General features: G+C 42.8%; 1 protein-coding gene across 1 annotated transcript in view; it reads right to left on the reverse strand.

Moving 5' to 3' along the window:
• Nucleotides 1-5,310: 5,310 nt before the first annotated feature.
• Nucleotides 5,311-25,485, reverse strand: part of Ctxnd1 (cortexin domain containing 1) — a 45,155-nt gene continuing 24,980 nt past the window's right edge. Inside the window, exons 2-3 of the mRNA XM_029479219.2 lie at nt 8,462-8,598; nt 5,311-7,453 (exon numbers count right to left, since the gene is read on the reverse strand). Coding sequence (XP_029335079.1) covers nt 7,215-7,394 — 180 coding nt within the window. The 5' untranslated portion in view covers nt 7,395-7,453; nt 8,462-8,598 and the 3' untranslated portion in view covers nt 5,311-7,214. The remainder of the gene's footprint in view (nt 7,454-8,461; nt 8,599-25,485) is intronic.

Below are 25,485 nucleotides of genomic sequence, written 5' to 3' on the forward strand. Positions count from 1 at the left end.
TCACTTCCTGGAGTCTTATGACTTTCCCGAGCTTCCTTTGTTGCTTGCTTGTTGAGTCTCATAACTCTTATCCTGCCTTTTTTTTGGAGGAAATAGCTACACAACAGTCCACCCCTTCCTCTGCCCCTCTCCTCCCCCTTCTGAAATGTTCCAGGAATCTTAGGATATGTGACTGTTTTCTCCCATTTGTATCTTAGAATTGGGCCACTCTATCACAGCAAGAGTAACTCACATATGCTCCAGTTTGATCCATTGTGAGACTCCATACTAATCCCTGCCTGCTGCGCAAAAGACGTTTCCTCCATGATGGAAGCTGATAGTTGCAGTGATCTGAGCATATATGCACAAATGGTTAGGGTCTGATAGGCACATATTTCTGCCTAACAAACGATAGCAGCCACTTATCCAAATGCAGGAATTTGTCCTCGCAAACAGTTTTAAACATAGGTTCCCTCTTGTACAATACGCCTTTAAATCTGTTCAGACTGTGATCGACTGTGCCTCCAACAGTCCATTCTCTATTGTATCATACCAGCAGACATCTTTCCTGGCATGTTGTTTGCGTGACACCAGGTCAATAACCAAGGAGGACTATCAGTTAAAAAATTTCCTCTGTGGTCTGTATAGCATTTTCTGGCTCTACAGAACTTACTCATAGAGAGATCCTCTAGTTCAATCTAAGGTCGATGCCTCCGGGTCCTGTAGTCAAACCATATGATACTTTCAGCAATACAGACCTACTATCCACTTCTGGCATGCAACCAACAGCAAAGAGTTATAGTGCCCTAGTCACTTCTATGGCCAGCAACTTGTAGGGAGGGCATGCGGCAGCTACAGTCTCCCTCCCAGAGGACATTTACCCATCTGCCTTGCTCCCCAGAAACAACTGACACAACTGTAATGTAGAATGGACTTTGAAAGGCTTTGCCACAGTGACTGACCTCCAAAAAAAAAAAAAAAAAAAAAAAGCAGTATCTGCCTCTTTTCTATTTTATTTATTTTTAAAAATTGATTCACAAATTGTACATACTTATAGCATGTGCTGTTTTAATATGTGTGTATATCATTCAGAGCCAGCTCCAGGTAACCCTGTATGTCACCTCAAACATACTTCTTTGTGGTGCAAGCAATCAGAATCTTTTCTCCTAACGCCTTTGAATCGGCAGCACAGGAACACAACAGAATTTATTTCTTTAACTGTAACATGGGATTCAGTGATTAGGCTTCCTCCTCCCAGCTTCCTCAGAGTCTCTGGTAACCACCATTCTCCTCTCAGCTTCTGGGAAAGCAACCTTTTTAAAATTCAGTATGTGACACCACGGGCACTTGTTTTTCTGTGCTTGGTTCATTTCACAAAATGACCTTCAATTCCATCCATGTCCCAATGACAAGATTTTATACTTTCTATAGATGAATCAGATTTTACTGTGCTTTGGTACCACATTTTCTTCATTGACTCCTTCATTAATGAATATTTATAAACATTCCAGCTTTTGGCTAGAGCGTATGGTGATCAACATGGGAGTGGAGTCCTTTGAAATGCTGATTGTATTTTCTTTAGATACATCCCTAATGTGAGGTCATACAGCATGTCTTTAAGTTTGTGAGGAACCCTATTTTGTTTCTACCATGGCTGTATTAGCATGTCTGACTCATTGAGTCCAGTGACCCAGCCTTATAACTGTTACATTGTTATAATTGTTATAAATGTTCAGGATTGGGAATCAGGAGGAATGCTTCTTCTAGCAGCATGGTGGGAGTCTAATACACAGGAAGATGGCTTTGTGCTGTTTGGGGCTTATTGGGTGAACCAGTGTGCAGAAAGGGAGACTGTTGCATTGTCAGGCAATTTCCCCCATACCCCCAAAACTATGGAATTACTGCTCCCCCACAAGGGCAAAGGAGCCCCACTATAGAGCCCCAGGGCTCACTGGGACACTTGGTACATGTGGTACCCTGTGTCCCCACTCTGGAAATCTAAGGGTTCAAATTCCTAATTAGCTCTATAGAGAGTCTGATGCTCTTTGACTTGGGACTACAGTTCCACGAGCTCCTGCTGTCCTCTCCTGGGAGTTCTAAAGTGCTTCCAGCCAGATCTGCAAGGCTTCTTCCAAAATTCTTTGGGCAAGTGTTAACTCAATAAAAACAGGACAGGAACTTGTCTCCTCTGGGTGAGGTAAAATGCCCTCACAGCTGAGGATATTCAGAGAATGTGGGGGTAGCAGTGAAAAGACTAAGACTGCTGTCCACACCAGGCCTTGTGACCACTACAGAGGAAGCTGTGCTAGCCTCTCTGCCTTATGCTAGCTAAATTCTTAGTATAAGGTCTGGCTGGGAATGGGAAAACATTGTTATTATCTAGGACAATATGGTGTCCACAGGACTGTTTCCTTAACATCCTTGTTTGCTTCCCCATCTTAGCAGGGTTTGTGATGGATGCTGGCAGTTCATGATGAACACTGGGTGTCACTTGGGGGTGGGCTATGCTGCTCATTTTTCAGTTGCTCTGGTGTGCTGACATTCATAGACCTTATTACTCAGCAGTCCCGCCATTTATTATCTATTATTTTTGGTCAGTGGGAGACTTAGAAAGGAGGCAAAAGGTCTTTGCCCTCTCTTTCCTGTTAGTCATTGACAGGTACAGACAGCCTTCCTTAGGGGAAAGGAGGGAAGGTCTTAGTGGATGTCAAGGATGTATGGTATCAGCACAGGTCAGCAGAAGTCGGTGTGATGGAGGCTGTCTTTCTTCTGGATACAGAGAGCCCATATCTGTGTAAGAGCTTATGTGAAGAACTCAGTGTGGGCACTTTTTAACAGCCGGGGCCATCAGCTATAGACTATTATGAATATTATCCACCCTACATGGCAGGACCAGTCCTCAACAGCAAGGCCATGGGACAGGCACCCACATTTGTGAAAACTAGGCTTTGCAATTATTTCCACGTGGTGCTTGAAAGTAAGATGGACCTCTTTTGGAAATCTTTGGGATCCTGGGAAAACTTTATTGGATGGAGAGACGTTTGTTTTCATTCCAGCAAGATATATGGGGTTAGGGACAAATATCAATGACAGAGCGCTGGCCTCATATGTACATGGCCATGAGTTCCATACCCCAAAACAAAATCACTCCACCAAAATAAAACAAAGCACGTGGACATTTGAAAATTAATTGGAAAAGTAAAATGTCTCTGATAGTCATTGATAATGCCACACTGGGGCCGCTGGGTCCTACCACTTGTGTCAATCAGACCCTGATCATGCCCAGGGACCACTTTCTTTATGATGGATATGAGTTGCCTTTCCTGATTCTGAATATTTTTATCACCCACTTGTCTCTGGGGCAGCTGGGCCCTTTCTGTGGTCATCACACAGATGCCCTCACTGCTGCAATTACAAAGCCACAGAAGGACTGCACATCTGCCTTGCTGAAAGCTGGAGGTAACATGGAGGGACTTCCACACAGCTCATCACCGGCAGCAGCTTGATCCCAGCCACTAAATGCCTTTCTCTGGAGACTGTCACCTACTCTCTGCCATAGAGACTGTGCCTTATTCCCTGACTTGTGGATGACTCTATAACTGTCCTTTTCTCTTCATTTCCTCTATGCCAACTTCCAGCCTTCAGCATAAATATTTTACTGTGGTGTTTCCTTCTCTATTCACAATTGCAGGCTTTCTTTCAATTAGCAGAAACTTGAGGGCACTCTGGTGGCAAAGGACCATGTCCGTCCTCCATCCTTCAGAATGGAAAGCACAAGAGAAGAAAAACTTGGGATTCTTTCACCTTTCTCACCTTCACATGATCCAGTGACAGAGGTGGGGACCCCCTTTCCTTTTTGTGTTTCACATAATCAAGTTGCAGATGTGGGGACACCCCTTTCCTTCTTGTGTGTCTCTGAGAAGGGATGTTCTATCAATCTGACTTCTCACCTCTCCTGAGAAACCCCCAGGATCAGCACAGCCACTTTCTTCCCATATATAATCGGAAAATTAAAAACAGCATAAGAAGTATTTGGTATAGTGGTCTGCAGTGTCATGTGCATGTATGAGGGGATCCTTTTGTAAAAAAAAACACACCTTAAAAATGATAAAAAGGGGTGGGAGGAGGCTGGGAAATCATCTCAGTAGGCAAATGCTTGCTGTGCAAGTGTGAGGGCCTGAGCTTCCATTCCCAGAATTTATGTGAAAGTGAACGGGTGCAGAAGGGCACCTCTGGGATTCCAGTGTGCCTGTGGGAGAAGGCAGCCAGAGAGAGGAGAATTACTGGGAGCTTGTGAGCCAGCTAGCCTGGGGAGTAATGTCACCGGTGAGCAACAAGGAAGGAGAGGACCAACACCCAAGATTGTCATCTGGTCTCCAAACATGCACTGTGGCAAGCACATGCTCACATGAATACACCAGGACACGTGCAGCCCTACACCCACCCCCCCACCCCTCCCTCTCTCCCTCCCTCTCTCTCTCTCTCTCTCTCTCTCTCTCTCTCTCTCTCTCTCACACACACACACACACACACACACACTGATACAAACAAGGGGCAAGGGGCAACAGTGTGAAAGCTGCCTGGGAAGTGATTCTAGTTGAATGAGCGTCTGAAGGTACACAAGCAATGGTACTTATGGACAAGTAGGGCTTGTAAGAGGATACAAATGAGAAGGGAGGGTATAGGTACAAATAGAAAGCGTTGTTTTGTTGCCTTGTTAGAAGCTTGACTCTTGGGAAAGGGGATTGAAATCACCTCTTTTCTCAAATGTTATTTCCCCAGCACAAAGAAAATACTAAAGGTGTGGGAGGTTGCTGAGACCAGAGGTCCTGGGGAGGGTTTCTCAAACAGGGATTACTGCCGTCCAGGGGCCTGGCTAACAGGGCTAACTGGCCGTGGATGCCCAGTGTGATTCTGTAGGTCTGTGGAGGAGGTGAGCTGCTTCTGGTAGGTTCCTCATGTGCAGGTGTGGTTTGACCTTCAGCACAGGCAGTCTGAGGAACACAGCCTAGGGCATCCTGTTTTTCCTCCTAGAGCTCCAAAAGGCCTCTACAGGAGGTCTTCAGAGCTCTTTAGATCTCTCCTTCTTCCTGCTGTTCTGTCATTAACAGCTGGGAACAACCTCCTCCCCCCAACCCCCATTGACTTTGTAAACCCATCCTAACAGGTTTCCACAGAAGAGCATGCTGTCTCTGAGGGAGGTTTCTGAGGAAGGGTGGGCTGGAAGTGATGCCTCAGTGCCAGGTTTGGAGCCTATGCCATCTGTTTCTTGGTGCATCTGACAGTGTGTGGTGTGTGTGTGTGTGTGTGTGTGTGTGTGTGTGTGAGAGAGAGAGAGAGAGAGAGAGAGAGAGAGAGAGAGACAGACAGACAGACAGACAGACAGACAGACAGACAGAGAGAGACAGAGATAGAGACAGAGACAGAGAGACAGAGACAGAGGCAAAGAGACAGAGAAAGAGAGAGAGAAAGACAGAGATACAGAGACCGACAGACAGACACACACATACACACACACACACCATACCCTGGAAAACCACCTTGATAAGAGTGTCCACATTCAGGGGTCATGTTGTGTGTGTGATAGTGCTTTGGAAAGTCATTTCCCAGGTAGCCTAATGTGCATGGGGACCTAGGGCTTGAGTGTGGGTGGTGCAGAAGGCCCAAGGGCCACAGCACAGGTCTCCTTTGACAGGCAGCAGGTCCTACCCTGGAAGGACACAATAGGTACCCCTCATATATGTGAAAATAAATAGCAATAGTGATGATGACATGAGCCCATGTGCCTTGGTGTCTGGTATCCTGGTGTCTTGGTGTCCCTGCGAATGTCTGCTGGCCACTTGTGAATGTGGCACTGGCTGGGAGCTCTGGCTCTTAGAAGGCAAGGAGGGTTTGCTTATGTCCTCCCATTTTATCTCCATGACAACCTTGTGAGGTAGATGTTACACCCCCATTTTATAGATGACAAAATTGGAGCTCACAGGTGCTGATTTATTTAGGGGTCATATAATAAGGACACAGGAGTTGAAGCAGGTTGTGAAAGGTTGTGGGCTGTGACCTAGAAGCCTTGCAGCAAGGTCATAGACACACACACACACACACACACACACACACACACACGGGACAGTGTGTGGGAGAAGATGATGAAGGAAAGACAACAGAAGAGACAAGCTATTCTCAGCTCCCACTTGTGACATGGCTGCTTTCACAGACAGACAGACAGACAGACTTCTCCTTCCCATATTTCAATGAGGAAATGGAGGCACCAAGAAGTGAGGTGACTTTTACAGCCTTTGAATAGCTGAAGCAGGTCTAGAACCCAGCTCTCTCCTGGAGCTCCTGTGATGCAGAGCTTCTGAAGGTTAGTGGGTGAAGTGATTCTTGTGAGTACATAGTAGAAAGTTAACCAGATTAAAGAAAACGACTATATTCAGCCATGGCCTAGCCAGTATACTCTCAGTCACTAAAACAGCCGTGGTATCTCGTGAGGCAGAAGATATTTAAGCTATCATACGGATCAATGCAGCATCATGCATATGGTGTGAATTACTAAAAAAATTCCTGTAAAAAAGACTTGAAGAAATATATCAAAATGATGGCTTCTGGGAGGTTGGATTTTAAGTGCTACTTACCCCCCTTTCCTTCTATTTATCTATATTTTCCCTAGTGTCTAAAATGCACATCTCATTTTTAACAGGAAAAATATATTCCCTCTGTATCTGAGTTTAAAAAAAAAAGTTTGGAAGTAGCTGTGTGCCTTGTGAGAATTTGCAGGAGAAGCCCCCCTGAAGTCTCCATCTTTCCTGCCTCATCAGTGCTAGTCTGTAGAGGGTACTGGGCTCTCAGCAACCCCTCAGTGCTGTGTAGTTGAAGGTCAGTCTCCTCCTGACCACTGTTTACAGACCAGAATATCTGGTTTTGGTCCAGATTTCAAAGGTGCCCTTGAGCCTGGGCTGGGGACCATCACTCTGCTGTCTGTCTCCCAGTGGAGTCCCAGGGTGACCTCCACAATCCTGAGTCATGGCTTAGCATTCCTCTCCCCCAAGGCTTCCCCAGACTGCCTTGGCTCAGGCATGCTGGCATTTCCCTCTGGTGGTTATGTGAGAGTCAGTAAGGCAAAGGTGAGCCTTCTCCATCTCTGGGTGGTTATAGCCACTCCCAGTCTCCAAGAGCTTGCAGGATGTTGGCCAGGGTGTACAGAGGTGTGTCCAGGACACTGAGACCTGTCATGTGCCTCAGTCATCCAGGTGCTGCTCCTCCCAGGTGGACGTGGGGATGGCACTGTAGGGGTCCATGATGACTTTGGCACAGCGGATGATCATGACTACGAGGAAGAGGCAAAGGAAAACGAAGCAAGCCAAGGTCAACCCCTTGTCCACATCCACATAGACGGGCTCGGGAGTAGGTTCCTCCATCCTGCAGCAGTGACTGTGGGATCCCAGAGCTCTGGCCTGACTGGTACCATTTTCTATCCCTGTAGAGAGAGTCAGTGAGGAAGTCAGGGCCACTTGTCTATGTAAGCTACCACCAAGGGCAGCAGCATACAGCTGAGGCCACCCCATCTCAGGGCATTCATATGGTTGCAACCCTATAACATGTAGGCAATCTTTGTTTCTAGCAAGATACACCCTAGGGTGATAGTGGTGGGGTGACAGTGACTCTCAACAGGACATAGGTGGAGTGGGCTGAGGGATCAGCTTGGGGCCAGTGCCCTGTAGCTGCCTCTACTCCAAAAGCCTTTGTCACAAGGGCAACATTCTCCACTCAGCAAAGGCAGTGGCAGAGCATGATCAAAACACTTTAAAAATGGTGGGTGAATATTTCTTAAGAATTTAGTAGAACCCGATTTCTAAAGAAACTGAGGGTTGAACAGCACGTAGGAACAGGCAGAAAAGAAGCTGCTGTTGTACATCAGTGGGAAGCAGGGGGAACTCATTCTTCTAGGAACTCCCCCATGGCTTGTGCCAGGGCTCAGTTTGCTTTGACAAATATGGCAGGCACAGAAGGGGCAAGGTTGGAGCAGTCAGGCAGACCCCAGTCCAGTTTCTGCTGCAGTTAACTGGTCTGTGCAGCATCGCTCAAGCACCTGGGAATGCCTTACAGACTTCCAGGCCCAATGCTCTGAGTGCAGAAGACAACATCTGTTTTATGGGGACCTGTGCATTAGGTAAAATTGAGCCTGTGTATAAAAGTCCAGCATAACCTCTGGGCCTGGGACCAGCTAGTTATAAGATAGGTGGGCTGACACAAGCCTAGGGGTGGGGCAGGTGAGGATGACTAGCTTAGTTCCTAGTGAGGTCAGTTGCAGGGCAGAGAGCATGGAGCTGAGAAGTCTGTCCAGTTCCCTACACACACTCATTTTGTAATTATAGATGCTTAAGCTACAAAGCTGGTAAATGAAAGTCAATACCCAGACACCCCAACCTTAAACATCCTCATTTGCCCTTACACCTCTGTCCTCAGCCATCCCTGGGCCACTGACCTGCCAGCTGGAGTGATCACCACTTCAGGAAGACCCTGGGTTGAGCTGTTCCAGGAGACAAGATGGACAGACAGCTGAGCATCACAGCTGGAGCCAGTGAGTCAGCACGGCTTCTCAAAGAGCAGAGCTGTAGGTGGCTGGAACAGAAGAACAGAAGACTGGCTGTTTCTGGAGATTTCTACTCCAAGTGAGACCATGGCTGAGCAGGAAGGAAGCATGCCTTACAGCACCTCCATACACTTTCTGGCACATGCTGGATTTTCTTTCCTTTTTTGTTTTTGTTTTTGTTTTTGTTTTTTTTCCAAATTAGTTTTTTAAAATTGCATACAAAGAGGTGGGTTTCGTTATGACATTTTCATACAGACTTTGTTTCATCGGTCTTTCCCCACTCCTCTGCTGCTCTCCCAGGTCCCTGTGGGGACGCCTCATTGTGATTTCAAGGACATTGATTCTATTACCTTTGTTTCCTTCCCCTTCCCAGCCTGACTTTATGATCTCTTTCCTCCCCTTCCTATTGCCCCCTCTTCAGCTTCTTGTGATCCATCTCACTGGACATCTTCATAGTCTGTTTTTTAAAAAGTATATTATTTTTATTAATTATTTGAGAATTCCATAGATGAAATACTGGAATGTGGAAAAGTCCAGGCTTGTTTGGGGTCTCAGAGCGATGCTGCAGAGGCACCTGGGGAAGCCCAGGATTCTACCATCCCTCCCCAGGTTTCCGGCCCTGCAGCCAGCATGGTGTCCACATGGTCAATTTTTGCTCCTGGGTTTAGACACAGCTCAGTCCTCTAGTTTGATAAGATCTGACTGAAGTTCTGAACAAGTGACCTCAAGTAAGTGTCAGGAGCTCTGTACATTGTAGGGGTCAGACCTCAGCAGATTCATTTTGTGGCCCTCTCATACCTTGTCTTGCCCTCAATCTTGTAGGTTCACCCCATGGGAATATATTCAATGTCTCCTGGCCTGAGGGTGAGTGTCAACAAAAGAATGTGGCCTCAAAAAGCAGATTCCCCCATGCTACCCTCCAGATGGGGGAAACACTCATTAGCTTTAATTACTAGGAGGGCACAGGTTCCAGCTAGCTTTGTGTCAATGTGAGGACATGACATCCAGGAGGGAACTTAACATGGAACTCAGCTGCTGTGTCTGAGGAACTGAGTGGTACGCCTTCACAGTCTCCTGCTCAGTCGGCTCCAACATAATTGCATCCTCTTTTGGCACTGATGCGGCTGGCCTAATCCAGTGTTTATCCATACTTTGGCTGCAGATAGAAGGTGGCTGAACAAGTGACATTTGGGAGTGGGGGGAGTAGTTTCTGGGTTGACCCTGCAACTGGTCAAAGCTTGTAGTATCATGGCTGGGGTATAGAAGAACCAAGCAGAAAAGAGTCCTGCCAGATGCCATGGGAATTCAGGATGCAAAATAAAGAACACAAACTCAGGAACTGGGAGAAAAGCCTCAGAGTTGTAGAAAAACTTAGAAATAAGGTGGTCACAACGGTGAGGGTGCCTAGACCCAGGGCTTGTGTGAAAATTTGCATACTATGCTAGGACAAATTGGAGATGCTCAAGGAGGGTCTCTGCCCCTGCTCTCCACTTTATGCCTTTTCCTTTGGGGGACCTTAGTTGGACTCATAACCAGCATTGGTAAAATTTGCTAACATGCCAGTCACGACTGATACCCCACAAAGCGAGACCTTATTTGTTTGTTTGCTTTTAATCATGTGAGTATGAATTTAAAGTCAACAAAACGTCGTAGAGTCAAAGGCTGCTTGACAGAGGGGCTGGAGAGAAGGCTCAGTCAGGAAAGGAAACTTGAAGCACAGGGAAGGGCCTGTGTTCCATCTCTAGAACGCCATCTTAGGGAGAGCCAGCATGAAGCTTGTTGGCATGCCAGCCTAGAACCTACTTGATGAGTTTAGAACAGTGACAGAGAAGAGAAGAAATAAAAGGCAGACATGCTGGGAGGAATGACACCTGATGCTGTCCTCTGGCCTCTGAGTGTATGAGCACACGTGTGCATTCATACCTGCCCACATAAGTTCTCCTCCCTCTCCCTCTCCCTCTCCCTCTCCCTCTCCCTCTCCCTCTCCCTCTCCCTCTCCCTCTCCCTCTCCCTCTCCCTCTCCCTCTCCCTCTCCCTCTCCCTCTCCCTCTCCCTCTCCCTCTCCCTCTCCCTCTCTTCCACGCCCCCGTCCCTCGGATGCAGGTGGCTGGGGATCTGCTTGTGCAGATACATTGAAACATCGTCAGAATTGGGAATACAGATTTAGAATTTCATCTCTAATCCTGTCAACATAAGTCCAGTTCTGCTATGGCCCACATCTGAGGGGTGTCTTCACATGTGTTTGCTGCTTTATAACTGCTGCTCTTCTTCTCTGGGGGCCAAGCGGTCACAGGACAAAGTCAGACTTAGTCCAGACAATCCACTAAGGATTATTACTAAGTATTGATTTAAACTAGCTCGACATGGCAGCACATATTAGTATCGGGAAGTAGCATGATGAAACTCACTCCACCTTCCATCTACTCCATTCAGACACAATGAGCCAGAGGCAGTTTTGTGGGTCTTGTCTGATTTTGGAGGGCAGGGTCCAAAGGAGGAGGAGAGGCAGTACCTCAGGTTGTCCTACTGCCTCTACCCTATAAGTGCTTGAATTATAGGCATAAACCACTATGCACAGCTGGTGTATGGACCTTTGCACAAGGCCACTATTGTCATTAGATTGAGACCCCACTACCATGACATGCTCTTTTTGTATATTTTTTTATTTTTAAAATTAGGATATAATACTTTATTTATTACTATGACATTTGCAACCCAAGTGTATTTTAGTGGGTTCTCCTCTCCCCCTCTCTCTCCACCCCTGCTATCCCTGATTCCTTACTGCAGCTCCTCCTTCAGCAACTGTTTTTTCATGAGCTATGTGTGTATCTGACCACTTATGATCTTTTCTTCTCATCTGTCTCAATCTTATTCACTTCCTAAAATCCCTACCTTCAAAACACTGTGAGCATGTGGATCTGGGGTTAGAGTTCAACACAGGGCACTGAGTTGGTAGAGGACACTGCCACCAGAAGCCAGGGCTAGGCCACCCCTTCTGGCCTCCAGATGACAGCTCATGTTTGGCCTCTTCCTTCCAGGCACCCTGGGCAGAAAATGAAGGTTTTGAAAGAGCTTGCCACTTGTCACCAAAGGGATCAGCAGCAGGCTGCAGCGACATTGTGAATTCATGCAGGGCAACCCGAATCAGCGTTGACCACGAGCATTAATCAGCTTGGTCTATAAATAGAAGCAGAACCATTATAGAAGGTGACCTGTCTGAATCAGCTCCCCAGCTGACAAATTGCTTAAGTGGATGGCGTTTACTCAGGTCACAAGGAGCCAATCACAGTGTCTAGTGGGAGTATACTTGGTCGCCACACTCCTCTATCGGAACACTTAGTTGGGCTGTCAGAATGGTGCTAGTGCTTGGTAGGTAATGATCGAAGCCATGATGACAGTCAAGGCTTGGAAAAACATGGCTTGAGGAACTGGTGGAACTCCATATTGGGCTTAGGATTTAGCTTCCAATATCTGAACATCTCTAGCCTTTCAGAATCCTCCAGAGCAAGAATGCAGCATGTCACAGCACTGTTTCAGGTAGGAGAAAAGAGCATTTCTGCTAAGAGCATGTGTGGTCATTGTACCACACTTTTAGCTACCATACCTATTCTATAGTGTAGCTCTGTAACATGGCACTTGTGCTGTTGCTTTCCAAGATTCCCCTTGTCATTCCATACACACAGCCTCCAGGCCCTGAGCAGTTCTCAGGATCCTAACAGCTCACTACCACAACTTCCTAGACCCTTACTACTAAGCTTCTAAGGATTATGCTCTCAACATGCTCCATGTACACAACTGAGAGGACCTGAGTCATCACCCTAGAGTGGCCCATAGCCAAAGATGGATGCTATAAATTTGGGGAATACAGATTCTAGGCTTGGATGGAGACAAACTTTGTTATATAATTTAAACATCTTGGTGCCTTGGAGCCAAGGAGGTGAGAATGTCTTTCTCCCGAAGCTGCATGTTTACTGGGCTTCTTGTTCGACTTGTCAAAATCCTATGGCAGTTTCTCATGGAGTACACTAAGATTAAATCCCACACATCAGTTGTCTCAGAGACTGCTTTGACAGACAGCTGACCCCAAACAGACAGACATTGACTTTTTTTAGTTGTCCTATACTGAGATGTTAAACTCCCACTGAAAGCTAGAGTACGTACTTAATGTGTTTGTGATGCTCAAATGAATTAGACCTAATCCTTGCCTTCAAACATTTCAGCCTATTCCATTGAGGGGCAGAAAGGGAAAGAATTATGATGTTGACAGCAGGAAGCCATGTTCTCTAGAAAAGGCCAAGGATGGGATTGGACAACCTTTTAATAACAGTGAGAAAATTAGACACACCACACATGGGTCCCCACAGCCATCACAGCAGCAGTCGAGGTTAGAGAGGTGAGTGTCCAGACAGGAGGCTTGGAGGACCCTTTGGTCCAGGACAGTCATTGGAGAGAAACAATGTTCTTGAGATAACATAGCAATAGAGTCACAGCCAGTTTAGACTAAAATGGACAAAATGAAATAGAATTCTGCATGCTGATGAAAGATATGCTACTCTTTAGACAAAGAAGTGTCTGGGAGATCAGTCTTAACACAGAGCACAGAATGTGGGTAGGAAGGGAGCATCTAACTAAACAGAAACAGAATCTCAGGGTTTGGAGACTGCTTGCCGTTTTTCTGATTGCATTTTGAAACTTCTTGGGACTGATGACTCCTAGTCCCCTTCCATTTGTTTTTCCTCCTTTGAAATGAGAAAGCATTTAACAGCTGTTTGGCACCAGTCACACCACTGTGTTTTTGGAGCAGATAATTTGTTTTCCAGGTCCATAAAGAGAGAAGAATTTTCCCTGAGATGGCTCATACTGAGTCCTCACCCTCGTCTTACAGAGATGATGTGATTTGGGATCTCGATTTGAGGCTGCAGTGAGCTGAAAGTTTGGGGGATGTTAGAATGAAATGGATATATGTAGGGATAGCTTGAGTCTTTGGGGCCAGAGAGTGGACTGTGGTAGGCTGAATGTTGCTTCCCACAAATTCACAATATAATCCTTGGAAGGATTTTGAAGGGACTTCGAAGATGTGATTATGTCAAGGATATATTATTCTGAGCTGCTCTGAGTAATCACAAGCATCCTATATATGAGGCAGAGGGTGTTCTGGCCATAGTAGAGGAGAAGGCAAGGTGACCACAAGCCAGGGCTGATGTGGCCAGGAGCCAGTAAATTCTGGCAGATTCTAGAAGTGGAAGAGACAGGGAATGGATTTTTTTCCAGAAACCTCCAGAAATAATCTAATACCTTGGTTTTAGTCCATTTAAGGTGTATTTTGGACATCTCATCCCCATAACCATAAATACATACTTTTGAATTTATTTCAACTCATAGTAGCTATCATATGGGCAATAGGAAACTATGAAGGGAATTTTGAAAACATTTCAGAATAGCGTAATTTTATTTATAATCCTTACTAATTTGTCTTTGAGATGTCTTTCCCTATCACAGTGGCAGTCATTTGTGAGCCATTTTAGGGAAGGATCTGCCCATTTGTCACTGTTTCTGTGTGGTTACAATAAGCATTCACTGTCTGCTTTGGTTTGGAACAGGGTTTCACCATGTAGCTAAGTCTGGCTAGTCCTTTTGATCCTTCTGTCTAGTCTGTAAAAGTCACAAGCTATCCCTAAGCTACACTATTCCCCTAAGTTTAGAGAAATGGGAACAAGTCAGCCAAAGGCACACGAGAGAGAGAGAGAGAGAGAGAGAGAGAGAGAGAGAGAGAGAGAGAGAGAGAGAGAGAGAGAGAGATTGAGAAAAGAACTTTGCCTACCTGATGAAGATTGACTCACTGGCATATTGTCAGAAAAACTGCACCTTAAAATTGAACCAAGGACCAAAACGAGGGAAGAAATTGGGCATCAGCTTTGGGCATGAGCTGTGACAGACAATGCCAATCATACAGCTGGAGAAAATGAGAGAAAGAAATTGTGCAAAGCTATGGAAAGCCTTCATCAAGGTATCATCAAGGCTGTAGCATCCAAGTGAAGGTATGGATTCTTGCCAGTGCAGCTTTACCTGGCCCTCCTTTTGACACGCTGGTTCATCAGGCTGTGGAGCTCTACCTCTTTTGATGGCAACACTGGTAAGCCAGAGTAAGAATACCAGGAAAGGCTGTGAGAAGACTGATCTTGCTTGGCCTTGCACTAAAGGACCCTCCTCTTGAAGCAGCCTTGGGGAACTCTTGTTCCTTACAGAATTACTCTCACACATTACATTCTTACTTTTAGTTGATGGGGCATGGAACAGTCCTACAAATGGACATTACCCTGCTCCTAAACAATGAAAAATTCTACACAATTGTGACACAGTGTCATGTAAGAAAAATACACACCATGGAGATACCTGTTCATGGGTGCAAATCTTGTGTGCATTGGTAGAGGACTTTGAAAAAGGGTAAATCTTTCTGTCTGCAAAATAAGGCAGCTCCATCTTAGGTGGTGTTTACAAAAGGAAAGAGCTGCCCTTCCCTAGCCTAGCCTACATTTTCTCACAGTCTCCCACTAGCCTAGGAATTGAATGTCCAATAGAAAATTCTGGTGAATTTGGGTTTGACACCCATGCTGGTCTCCTCTGAGCCTGCTTTCTTGTTGAGTTTCGTTATCTGCGCTGACACATGTATGTATCTATGCTTCTTGGATTTACCTTGCGGTGAGGCCCTTCTCTACTTAGCTCACATAATTGGTACGAACCTAGGGATCGTGATTCTCTTGTTGACTCTAGCCACACACCCATACCAGTGGTTCTCAAGCTTCTAATGCTGCCACCCTTTAATACAGTCCCTCAAGCTGTAGTAACCCCTGACCATAAAATTATTTTGTTGCTACTTCATAACTGAAATTCTGCTAGTGTTATAAATCATAATGTAAATATCTTATATGTAGGATACCTGATATGTGATTTCCAAAGGAGTCATGACCCACAGGCTGAGAACCACTGCCTTATGCCATTTTTCTCTTATTCAGTCCTCAGTCTAGCATTCAGCTTGGCTTATGTATTCCCTGCTAAGAACATTCTTCTGGTACATAGCTCATCGTGTCTCCTACCAGTGTTTTCCACTGCAAGGGAGAGGATAGCCACAGAGCCACATCCCACACCTAGCCTATGATGACATATGAGAAGTCTGAGTTCTGTCCATGAGTGGCTCTTATGCCTATTAGGCCTTCAATCTTTAACACCAAGGAGAGCTTTTCTACTCCTGAAGTTGAGAAAACCTGATGCAAATCTATCTTCTGACAACAAAGGTCATCATCTAGCCAAGAATCCAATTATACTTACAAGAGGAGAGAAAAAAATAGAAGGAATGTTTTAAAAGTTAATGAACAGTTCCCTGTATGGAAGAAAGAAAGCCTTACATCTTTTAGAAAGATCAAGCAAATTCAAGACACTTCAGAGGGAGAGAGACTCCAGTCTTCTTGGTGATAGCTCATTTTGAAAGATAACCCTGTCATATATAAAAAGATATAAAGAGAAAGGAGAAAATGGGTTATCTATAGAAGGGAAAATCTCATTCCTAGGGTCATGTAGACTTTCTACAGTTTACATTTGAGGCGAGCATCCACAGGGCGCAGAAGAAGAGGATTCGGCACTGAATGGGACTGTGCACCATTGAGAGCAACAGAACTCATTTCTTTAGACAGTAAAGGATCTTAACTATTCATGCATGCTAGACAGACACAGCCCTCATAGCAACAGCAACACATTCTATGACACAGTACTTCTCCACCAGGAACAAATAAAAGTGAGGAGTTCAAGTGCAGTAAAGACACGAGAGAATGAAAAATTTCAATAATCCATTCAACCAATTATAACAATTTGAAGCTAAGAATAATTTTTGGACTGCTTCATAATAATTTGCATCTTCAATTTCATATTATGATGACAAAAATTTGTGAGGGAGTGGTGCAGGACATTAGGATTATCTTTATATTGTTTGGATATTGCCAGTGAATATTACTTTTAACACATGATTAGAAAAGTATAGATTACAAAATATGTTTAGACATGTAGTGATAACTGGTAAAAATGATAGCAATGATGCAAATAATATGATCAATAAACTAATGGACATTGTTGTATTAGTATCTTGTATCTATTTGTATCTACTAACTGTATCTACTTTGTATCTACTAAAGCAATGAGTTTTACAAAAATATTTTTATATATACATGCAATGTACTTTGATCTTGTTCATTCTCCATTACTCTCTCCTGCTTCATCCCTTCTCGCATCCCTAATAATCCCCTCTGACTGTCATGACATTTCAGCTTTCAAGTTTTAACGTATAAAAGAAAACTTTTGATATTTATTTTTCTGAGTTTGGCTTATTTTGTTTAGGATGATGATTCTCATGCCTCCATCTATTTTCTTACATCTAAAGTAATTTCATTCTTTATGGTTAACTGAAACTCTAGTTATCAATAAACACTACATTTTTTTATCCTTTTATCCCTACAACAGAGAAAATGAATGTCCAGGCTGACCCAGGTCTTGTCCATTGTAAACAGTGCAGCAGTACGTTTATATTTCAAGTGTTATCTACTGCATGCAGACTTGAATCCCTTCGTGTATATAAACAGGAGTATTAAAGGCGGCTCATGCAGCAGTTTGGTGTTAATTTATTTTGAGGAACCCCTATATTGATTTACATGACCACTGGATAACTTATTTTCCCACCAAATACTGTATGAGGATTCCCTTTTTCCATGTATGCTTGCAAACATTTGTTGTGGTTTTCTTTATGATGGATATTATAACTGCAATGAAATAGAATACCAATGTAATATTTATTTGTTTGTTTGTTTGTTTGTTTGTTTGTTTGTTTATTCTGTTTGGTTGCTTTTAAAAACAAAAACATAAAACAAGACAAAAGGAACAGAATGTGACTCTGTAGCCCCAAATGGCCTGGAATTTACTAATTGGCCTTGTTTGGCCTCAAGCTTGTCCAGTTCTCCTGGCTTCCGCCTTTAAATGCTGAAATTACAAGTGTACCTACTCCACCATGCACAGGTTTCAGTGTAACCTTGCTTCACATTTCCCTGATGGTTGACATATAAATGTTTTCTTCATGTATCAATCAATCATTTTTCCTTCATTTGAAGAGTTCTCATCATTTCACTTGTCCCTTCCCCCTTTTTTATTGATGACTACTGGCTCTTTTGGTGCTTAGCTTTTTTGAGTTCTTTATACATTATGGATATTAATTGCCTATCAGATGAATAGCTGGTAAAGACTTTCTTCCATTATGTTAGCAGTCTTTCACTCTGTTATTTCCTTTGCTGGGTAGAAGCTGTTTAAATCGATATAACCCTATTTGCCAGCTCTTGCAATGATTTCCTGAGCTCCTGGAGTTCTTTTCAGAAAGTCCTTGCCTATGCTTAGATCTTGAAGTATTTGCTTTGCAATTTTTTGAAGTAGCTGCAAAGTTTCAGGAGTTACTTTAAGGTCAGTTTGAGTTGCCTTTGTAATGGGGGGTGGTTCGGAGAGGTGAGGCTCTACTTCCATTCTTTTGCATGTGGATATCCAGTTTTACCAGCACTGTGTGTTAAAAGAAGCCATCTCTTTTCTGATGTATGCTTTCAGCACCTTTGACAAGGTAACTGTAACTGTGTGGGCTTGTTTCAGGGTCCTCCGATCTATTCTGGGTCCCACAATCAACATGTCTGCTTTATATTCCTGCTATACTGCTTTACCCACTGTGGCTCTGTAGCATTGTTAAAGGCTACCTACAGCACTGCTCTTTGTGTTGAGGAGTTCTTTGAATATTTTGAGTCTTTTGTGTTTGCACATGAATTTTAAGGTTCCCCCCCCATTTCCTTGAAAAAAATAATTGGGACTTTAAGAAGATTTATTTATTTTTATTAATGTGTGAGTACCTGCATGAGTTTATGGGCAACATGTATGTTCAGGTCCTTGTGGAGACCAAAAGAGAGTGTCAGATCCCCTGAAATTGGAGTTCCAGGTAGTAATAAGCTGCTCAAAGTGGGTGTTGGGAACTCAACTCAAGTTCTTTCCAAGAGCAGTTTATGATCTTAACCTCTGAGCAATCTCTCCAAGCCTACATGTCATTTGGATTTTAAGGGGTTGTAATGAAACCATGTATCTTGTTAAGTGTTGTGGCCATTTTCATGATATTAATTTTGTTGAATAAAGGAGGTATTTTGATCTTCCAGGGCAGTGGTTCTTTGTGGGTTACAAAGCTCTTGACAAACCTGTGTCTCCAAACATATTTACATCATGATTCATAGCAGTAGCAAAATTACAGTTTTGAAGTAGCAACAAAAAGGAGCTACTGCTTCTAGTATATTTATTTTTGCTCTGATTATTGGCTGAAAAGTTTTATTCAAATATTAGAGTTTTATGGTGGAGCTCATAATGTCTAGAATCACAGAATCAGAAAGCAGGAATGTGTGGGCTTAGCATCCCTCTATTTTATTGTTTTTCTTTCCTTACTGCTCTGGCCAAGATTTCAACTACAACTGAGTAAGAGTGGCTATCATGACCATCCTTATATCATTTCCAATTTTAGAAGTGTTTCCAGTTTTCTCCTCACTTAGTACAACACTAATCAGTTTCTTATATGTCATCTTTATTATATGGTACTAATTTCTTTTGTGGTTGTGATAAAATCCCGTGACCAAGACAACTTAAGTAGGAAAAATTTGTTTTGGCTTCTGGTTCCAGGGAGAGAGTCCATAAGGTGGAAGAGGCATGGACGCATACAGCTGGAGCAGGAAGCTGAGAGAGCACATCTTCAACAACAAACATGAAGCAGGAAGAGTGAACTGGAAGTCCTCAAGACTACAAACCACAGTCGATGCATCCTCAGTGACCCATTCCTCTAGCACGGTTCCACTGACTAAAATTCCCAGAACCTACCTAAACCGTGACACCACACAGGACCAGGAATTTAAATGTCTGAGCCTATTAGGGGTCATTTCTCATTTAAGCAGACTTGAATATATAAAAATGCAGGAGCTTTTGTGGTTCGATGATAAGGCTCTTTAGGATGGCTCTTTGCCCCAGTACCACTGAACAAACCAGAAAATAATGCCAATCATCCCATTTGCATCTGACTGATGCATACATATCAGGTCTCTTGTATTAAACTGGGTTGGTTTTTTGTTTTTGGTTTGGAGTGCTGTATTTTTGCAAAGTGTACCTTCAGAGATATTTTGCTTAAAGCTCTACTGAGAGGCTCTCAACTCTTCCCTATAGTGTTGCTAAATGGCCTATGTTACAGTTTATTGTTTCTTAGAAAAATTGTAAGTCCATTCTGGGTTTTACCTGGTCTTTGTCTACCAGTTGCTCTTCAGCATCTTTCTATACCACCCTTTTCTGCCCATATCTGTGCCTTTTGTTTTAATGTTCTAGAGATTGAGAAATGTGCTAGGTGTCTACCACGCCATCTTTTCTCCATGCTAAAGGACATTATCATTGCTTGTAGAGATTATTCATTCTGTTTGGATGCCCACAGAACAACGATTTAATATACATTTACAAAGAATATTCACAAAAGTATATATAAATTCTAAAACATTTAAATTTTATGGGCAGCCATTCTAACCACAAAGAATTAAACAAATGAACAAACTGATAGCATTATGATTCAAATGTCATTAAAATAATTATTGGGTTAATGATAGAGTGTAATTACAGAATATTTAGAAAATCACTCTATGAGACTAGGATATAGTAAAACCCATTGGGCAAGATGAGTGACAGCTGTTTACTATACTCAGAGACAAAATCGTGACGTTCACCAGAGAAAAAGAGGAAACAAATGCAGTGAAGCAAACACTCAACCAAAGAAGCACCAAGGGCATCTGGAAGATAAGATTAGCAGAGTTAAGAGTAGTAGTTAATAATTGATAAAGCAAATCAGCCAAATTAAAAACAAGCCCATCAGCAGGTTCTTTGTTAAAGTCTGAATCTAGACAAACTTGAGATAAGTTTACTCTAGAAGAGAAGAACCAAATACACACCTCTAGGAAGGAAATGAGCTATAACTCTCTCTCTCTCTCTCTCTCTCTCTCTCTCTCTCTCTCTCTCTCTCTCTCTCTCTTTCTCTCTCTCTCTCTCTTTCTCTCTCTCTCTCTCTCTCCCTCTCTCTCTGTCCAGATAGATAGATAGATAGATAGATAGATAGATAGATAGATAGATAGATAGATAAAAACCCTAATGAGCTGATTCTGTGTAAAACTCAACCAAGACACAGGAAAACATCAACAATAATGCTTTTCCAGGGGAAAAAATTAAATGGTCAAAATTGAGTGAAAAATCTCAAATTAAACAACCATATGTAATGTTTGTCCTGAGTGTTTCCTGGCAATGAGTTGGATTAAGTCCCAGTAGGTAGGTTAAGTCCAAGTTCATAAAGCTGACTATCGTCCTGCAAGGATCATGGGCTGCCCTTGGAACAACTCTGGATCAAGGTCACACATTCTTTTTCTGGAAACACTGGGGTTGTACATCTACTAGACATGTTTCTCTTCATGGGTCCTAAAGCAACAACAACATATTTCCTGCTAGTACTTCTATTAAGCTGCTCTGCTAGGGTACCTATTTTGAATATTTGGCTTATGACTAAAGCACCACAGGGTACTTATTTATGACCAAAGGGCTAATCACTTCCAGATGGAGTGTCCCTTGAAGACAAAGGCTGGCCTGGAAAAACTCACAAAACAACTAGGAAGTTAGCTCCAGACACATCCACATAATTCCTTCAGTGTAAGGTTGGGGATCCTAATCTTCTTCAGCCCTCTCCCACGACTCCTAATGTCATCGCTCCATCCATCTGCTTACCCATTTGGGCTACATTGCTGGGACAGTAGCTGGGCTTTCAGGATGGCTGAATTCAGACCTGTCCCAGAATTCGCAGCATTAGGAGTTTAAAGCAACTTCTCTTTTTTTCTACTTTTTCCATTAATGAATTTATTTATTCACGTTGCATCTTGATTGCAGGCCCCTTCTCCTCCCATCTTCTCTGTCCTTCTCCTCTGAGAAGGGGGAGGTCCTCCTGGATACCAACCCACCCTGACACATCAAGTCACAGCAGGACTAGGAGCTAGCGACAGTTCCTGCTCTGCTCCAAGAGCAACTTCTCTTTACCTAAGGCAATAGATGCCTCTTCTCCCTGTGATGGTTCCATTACTGGGGTTTCATAGCTCTTTCCTCCCTCTGGATTTTTGTTTAGGGAACTATGGGCTACTGAAGCAAACTTCTATATCTTCAGTCCTTCAGAGAAAGAAGAGGACCATCACTTATGTTTTCATTTCTAGGGGCCCTTTTGTATATGTTCCTGGATCTTTCTGGCATCTTCCAAAATATTGTCATTAAAGTTTATGTCTCAGAAAGAAATGATAAATTCAATCTTTTTGTATATTCATCCACTTAGAACCAAGATGATATGTTTTTTAATTCTGTGTTTATCTCAGCTTTCATTAAAGAACTTTGAAGGCAGTGTTTCCATTCTCCAAGGCCCTACCATACTCTATAGAACATATTTTTCTGGCTTTGCTCATACTAGACACAGGGCAAAAGCACGCTGTTTTTTAATAGTACTTTCCCTAAATTAATCAGATCCTTTCTGCAGAGCTCTACTGAGATTCTGCATTCCTGTAATTGGCAAAAGCTAAAGTTTTGCAAGTTAGGGAAGTGGTACTTCTTGCTTCAAGATCATCTTTCACTTGTTTCCATACATTGAGATCTTGACCATTCCTCCTTAAACTTTACAACTGTTAAATGGCAGCAGGGCCAACCAGTTCACCCATCCTTCACTGTCATTGCAAAAGTAATGTGGACCTTGCTTACAAATCATCTGTCTTCTCATATAGAACTAGAAACAATCAAAATTCAATGCAGTGAGGCTGTTTTAGAGTTTAAGAGAACCAGACTCAGGCAGAACAAGAGACCTGATCAAGAATCTCCTTATGTCCCCACAGGGAACCAGAACCCTGGTGCTCTGGTTGCTAATGCAGCAACTTTCCAAGACATTGACAACTCAGTGGTTCGGTTTCCTTGACTTGGTTCCAGAAGCACAGAAGGTAGTTTCTACCACCAGGACACAAGACAAAACTTGTCCCCCTCTCTCTTCCCTCTCTCTCCTCCCTCCAGCTTGATTCCTCTCTCTCTCTCTCTCCCCCCCCCTCTCTCTCTCACTTCCCTTGTACACCAGTCACAAGCTGAGCCTCTCCATCACTGTGGGTAGAACAGCAACAAATCAAGCTTTGACAATAAAGGAAAAGTCTACAGAATTGAGACAAGTCTTCCAAGAATCAAGTTCAGAGAAAATCTAGGGAGAAACCTTGTTTCAACCATGATGTTGTGTGTCTGTTTCTGTAAATGATTTTGGTAAAGTTAAGGCAGTTTCACAGCCTGTTATGTAGCAAGCCTCATTAATCTTTTCCTTTATTGTTTATGCTTTTTGTGACTTCTTAACTTCTTTTCTGCCTTGATATTTTAGGTGTGACCTACGTGCATATTCTAGAATTTTGAAGCATGATCTTCCACATTCAGGCTTATAGTGTATCTGAAATTGATTTTCACGTAGGATTTAGCTATCTGTCTTCCTATATACATCAGCAATTGTCTCTCCCCGCCTATTGACTACTCTGCCCTTTCTTTCATGATTTACAATGCTATTTCTGGCTCATATCTCCACAGGCGTCCATTTCTGGATGCTTTATCACTTTGTATTTGCTTACTGTCTATATCTGAGCCAATTCCACAGTCTCGAGTTGCATTAAAATGGCATTATCATGCATCTTGCAGTATGCTGCATCTACTCCCTCTTGTAATTTCCATTCAAATGTTTCTTAGCTCCTCACTGCATACAGGCGAGGAGGATCTTGTTAAGTCAATTGAAAACCTCTATAGAAATGTTGACTGGATTTGCATTGAAATTGTAATTCAAGTGAATGATTATGTACATGATATAATTTTTGTTCATGAGAAGGTATTTAGACTCTCCTGTCAATTAATCATACTTTATGATTTTATTCATAAGAAAACATTTTCCTGTTTATTATCAAATATTTTGTAGTTTTTGGCATTGATGTAATCAGTAACATTGTTTTTTCTTTTTACATTTGATAGACTGTTTTGGTATATGCCAACAATACATATATATATGTATTGAGCATCCTAACATATATATATATATATATATATATATATATATATATATATATATATATACATACATATACATATATGTGCGCGCACACGCACACACACACACACAAAATGGGCTGGCAAGTTGGCTCAGTGTGGAAAGGCGTTTGTCATCAAGCTTGACAACCCAAGCTCAATCCTTGGAATCCCCATGGTAGGAGGAGAAAACAACCCCCTCAAGCTTGCCTCTGGCCTCCAGACATGCACCTTGGTATGTATGTACTTTTGACCCATATATGCATGTGCACATAGCCCATTTGCAATAAAAATCACTTTTGAACATAGATGCAATGGCATCTGGCCTGCCAGCAGCCTGGTTAACATAGAGAGAGCTTTATTGACTTTTACAGCTGTTCTCTGATCTGCATTACTTCTATGCTTGATATTACTTCACATCCAGATGTTGAGGTCCTTTTTAATATTAAGTTTAATATTTTATAATAAGTTTTAATATAAAATTTTAATAATATAAATATATATTTATATTTAAAATATAGAGAATAATATAAAATATACAATTTTAATAATAAATTTTAGTATTAAGAAGGACATTGTTTTAGCAGAAAATAAGAAAATAAATCCAGCGAAGGCTAGCAAACACATCAGGACTTTTTTTCTAAAAACATGTTTTCTTCTGTGGTATCTTTCATGTTCTCCTGCTCTCCTGGCTCTGCTAGGGGCCTATCAAACCATGCTAATTAGTTCAGACAGGAAGCAGTATGATACATGAGCCTACAGTGGACAATAAGCCTTTTGTATGTGAGAGGAACCAACGCTAAGGCTGGAGAGCCTCAGGGCAGAATTCTCCAGGCCCTCGTTACTCCCCAAAGGGTCAGAACCCAAGGGTCTGTGGCTATTCTACTGGGCACAGCACTCTGCTACTCTCCTGATGGGTCTCCCCTTGATACTGTCTAGTGGTCACCTGCTGGTGACCACTGTAACCCTGTCTGCTCCCCTGACTCTGCAGCTCCTCAGAGAGCATCCTAACTTGTTTGCTAGCATTTCTCTAGTTTCTGTATCTATTACTTTCTTAATTTGCAATTTTCACCAGGATGTAAAGAGAGAGGAACAAGTAATCAATTCCCCTTTAGAGATGAGCAGGATACCTCCATCTTTTGGCTCTTCTGTCTATTAACTAGTCTGTTCTTCATATCTTATTCATGGAGATGGTGGCTTATTGAATTTTATTGCATGCACACAGCAGACACTTTTAAAATGTTTACTTCTGTTTGAGGAAATCCATCATTTCTCCATGTTTCCCTTGACTACTGAGTTCTAGCTTCTTCCTTAATGTTATGAAGAAAAAAAAAAAGCAAGAAACTGGTGGACAAAGAGTATGTTCATGTTCCTTTAATGCACTAGGAAAATGCACCTGTACTTCTTATAGCAAATTTCATATCCTTTTCAGGTTTGCAGGCACCTTTCTGAGTTATTGGAGGAGATTTATCAATGTTACAGACTCCTACAATTAAAAACCTCTTTTTAGATTAAATGATCATCAGACTTTTAAAAACTGTTTTATTTTACATTTTTAAAAAATCAGGGATGAGTTCAGTCTTCCATTCTTTAGGCTTTCTGGGTCCCATCTCCCCTCCTTACTTAACTCTGGCAGACGTGTGGTTGTATGGAGGGTCATTATGCCCTCATGATGTGATGATGGACATTTTGTGATCCATACAGAGTGTTCTGGACCT

This window comes from Mus caroli, unplaced genomic scaffold (assembly GCF_978045245.1).
Source record: "Mus caroli unplaced genomic scaffold, Mus_caroli_1 scaffold_8, whole genome shotgun sequence".
NCBI lineage: Eukaryota > Metazoa > Chordata > Mammalia > Rodentia > Muridae > Mus > Mus caroli.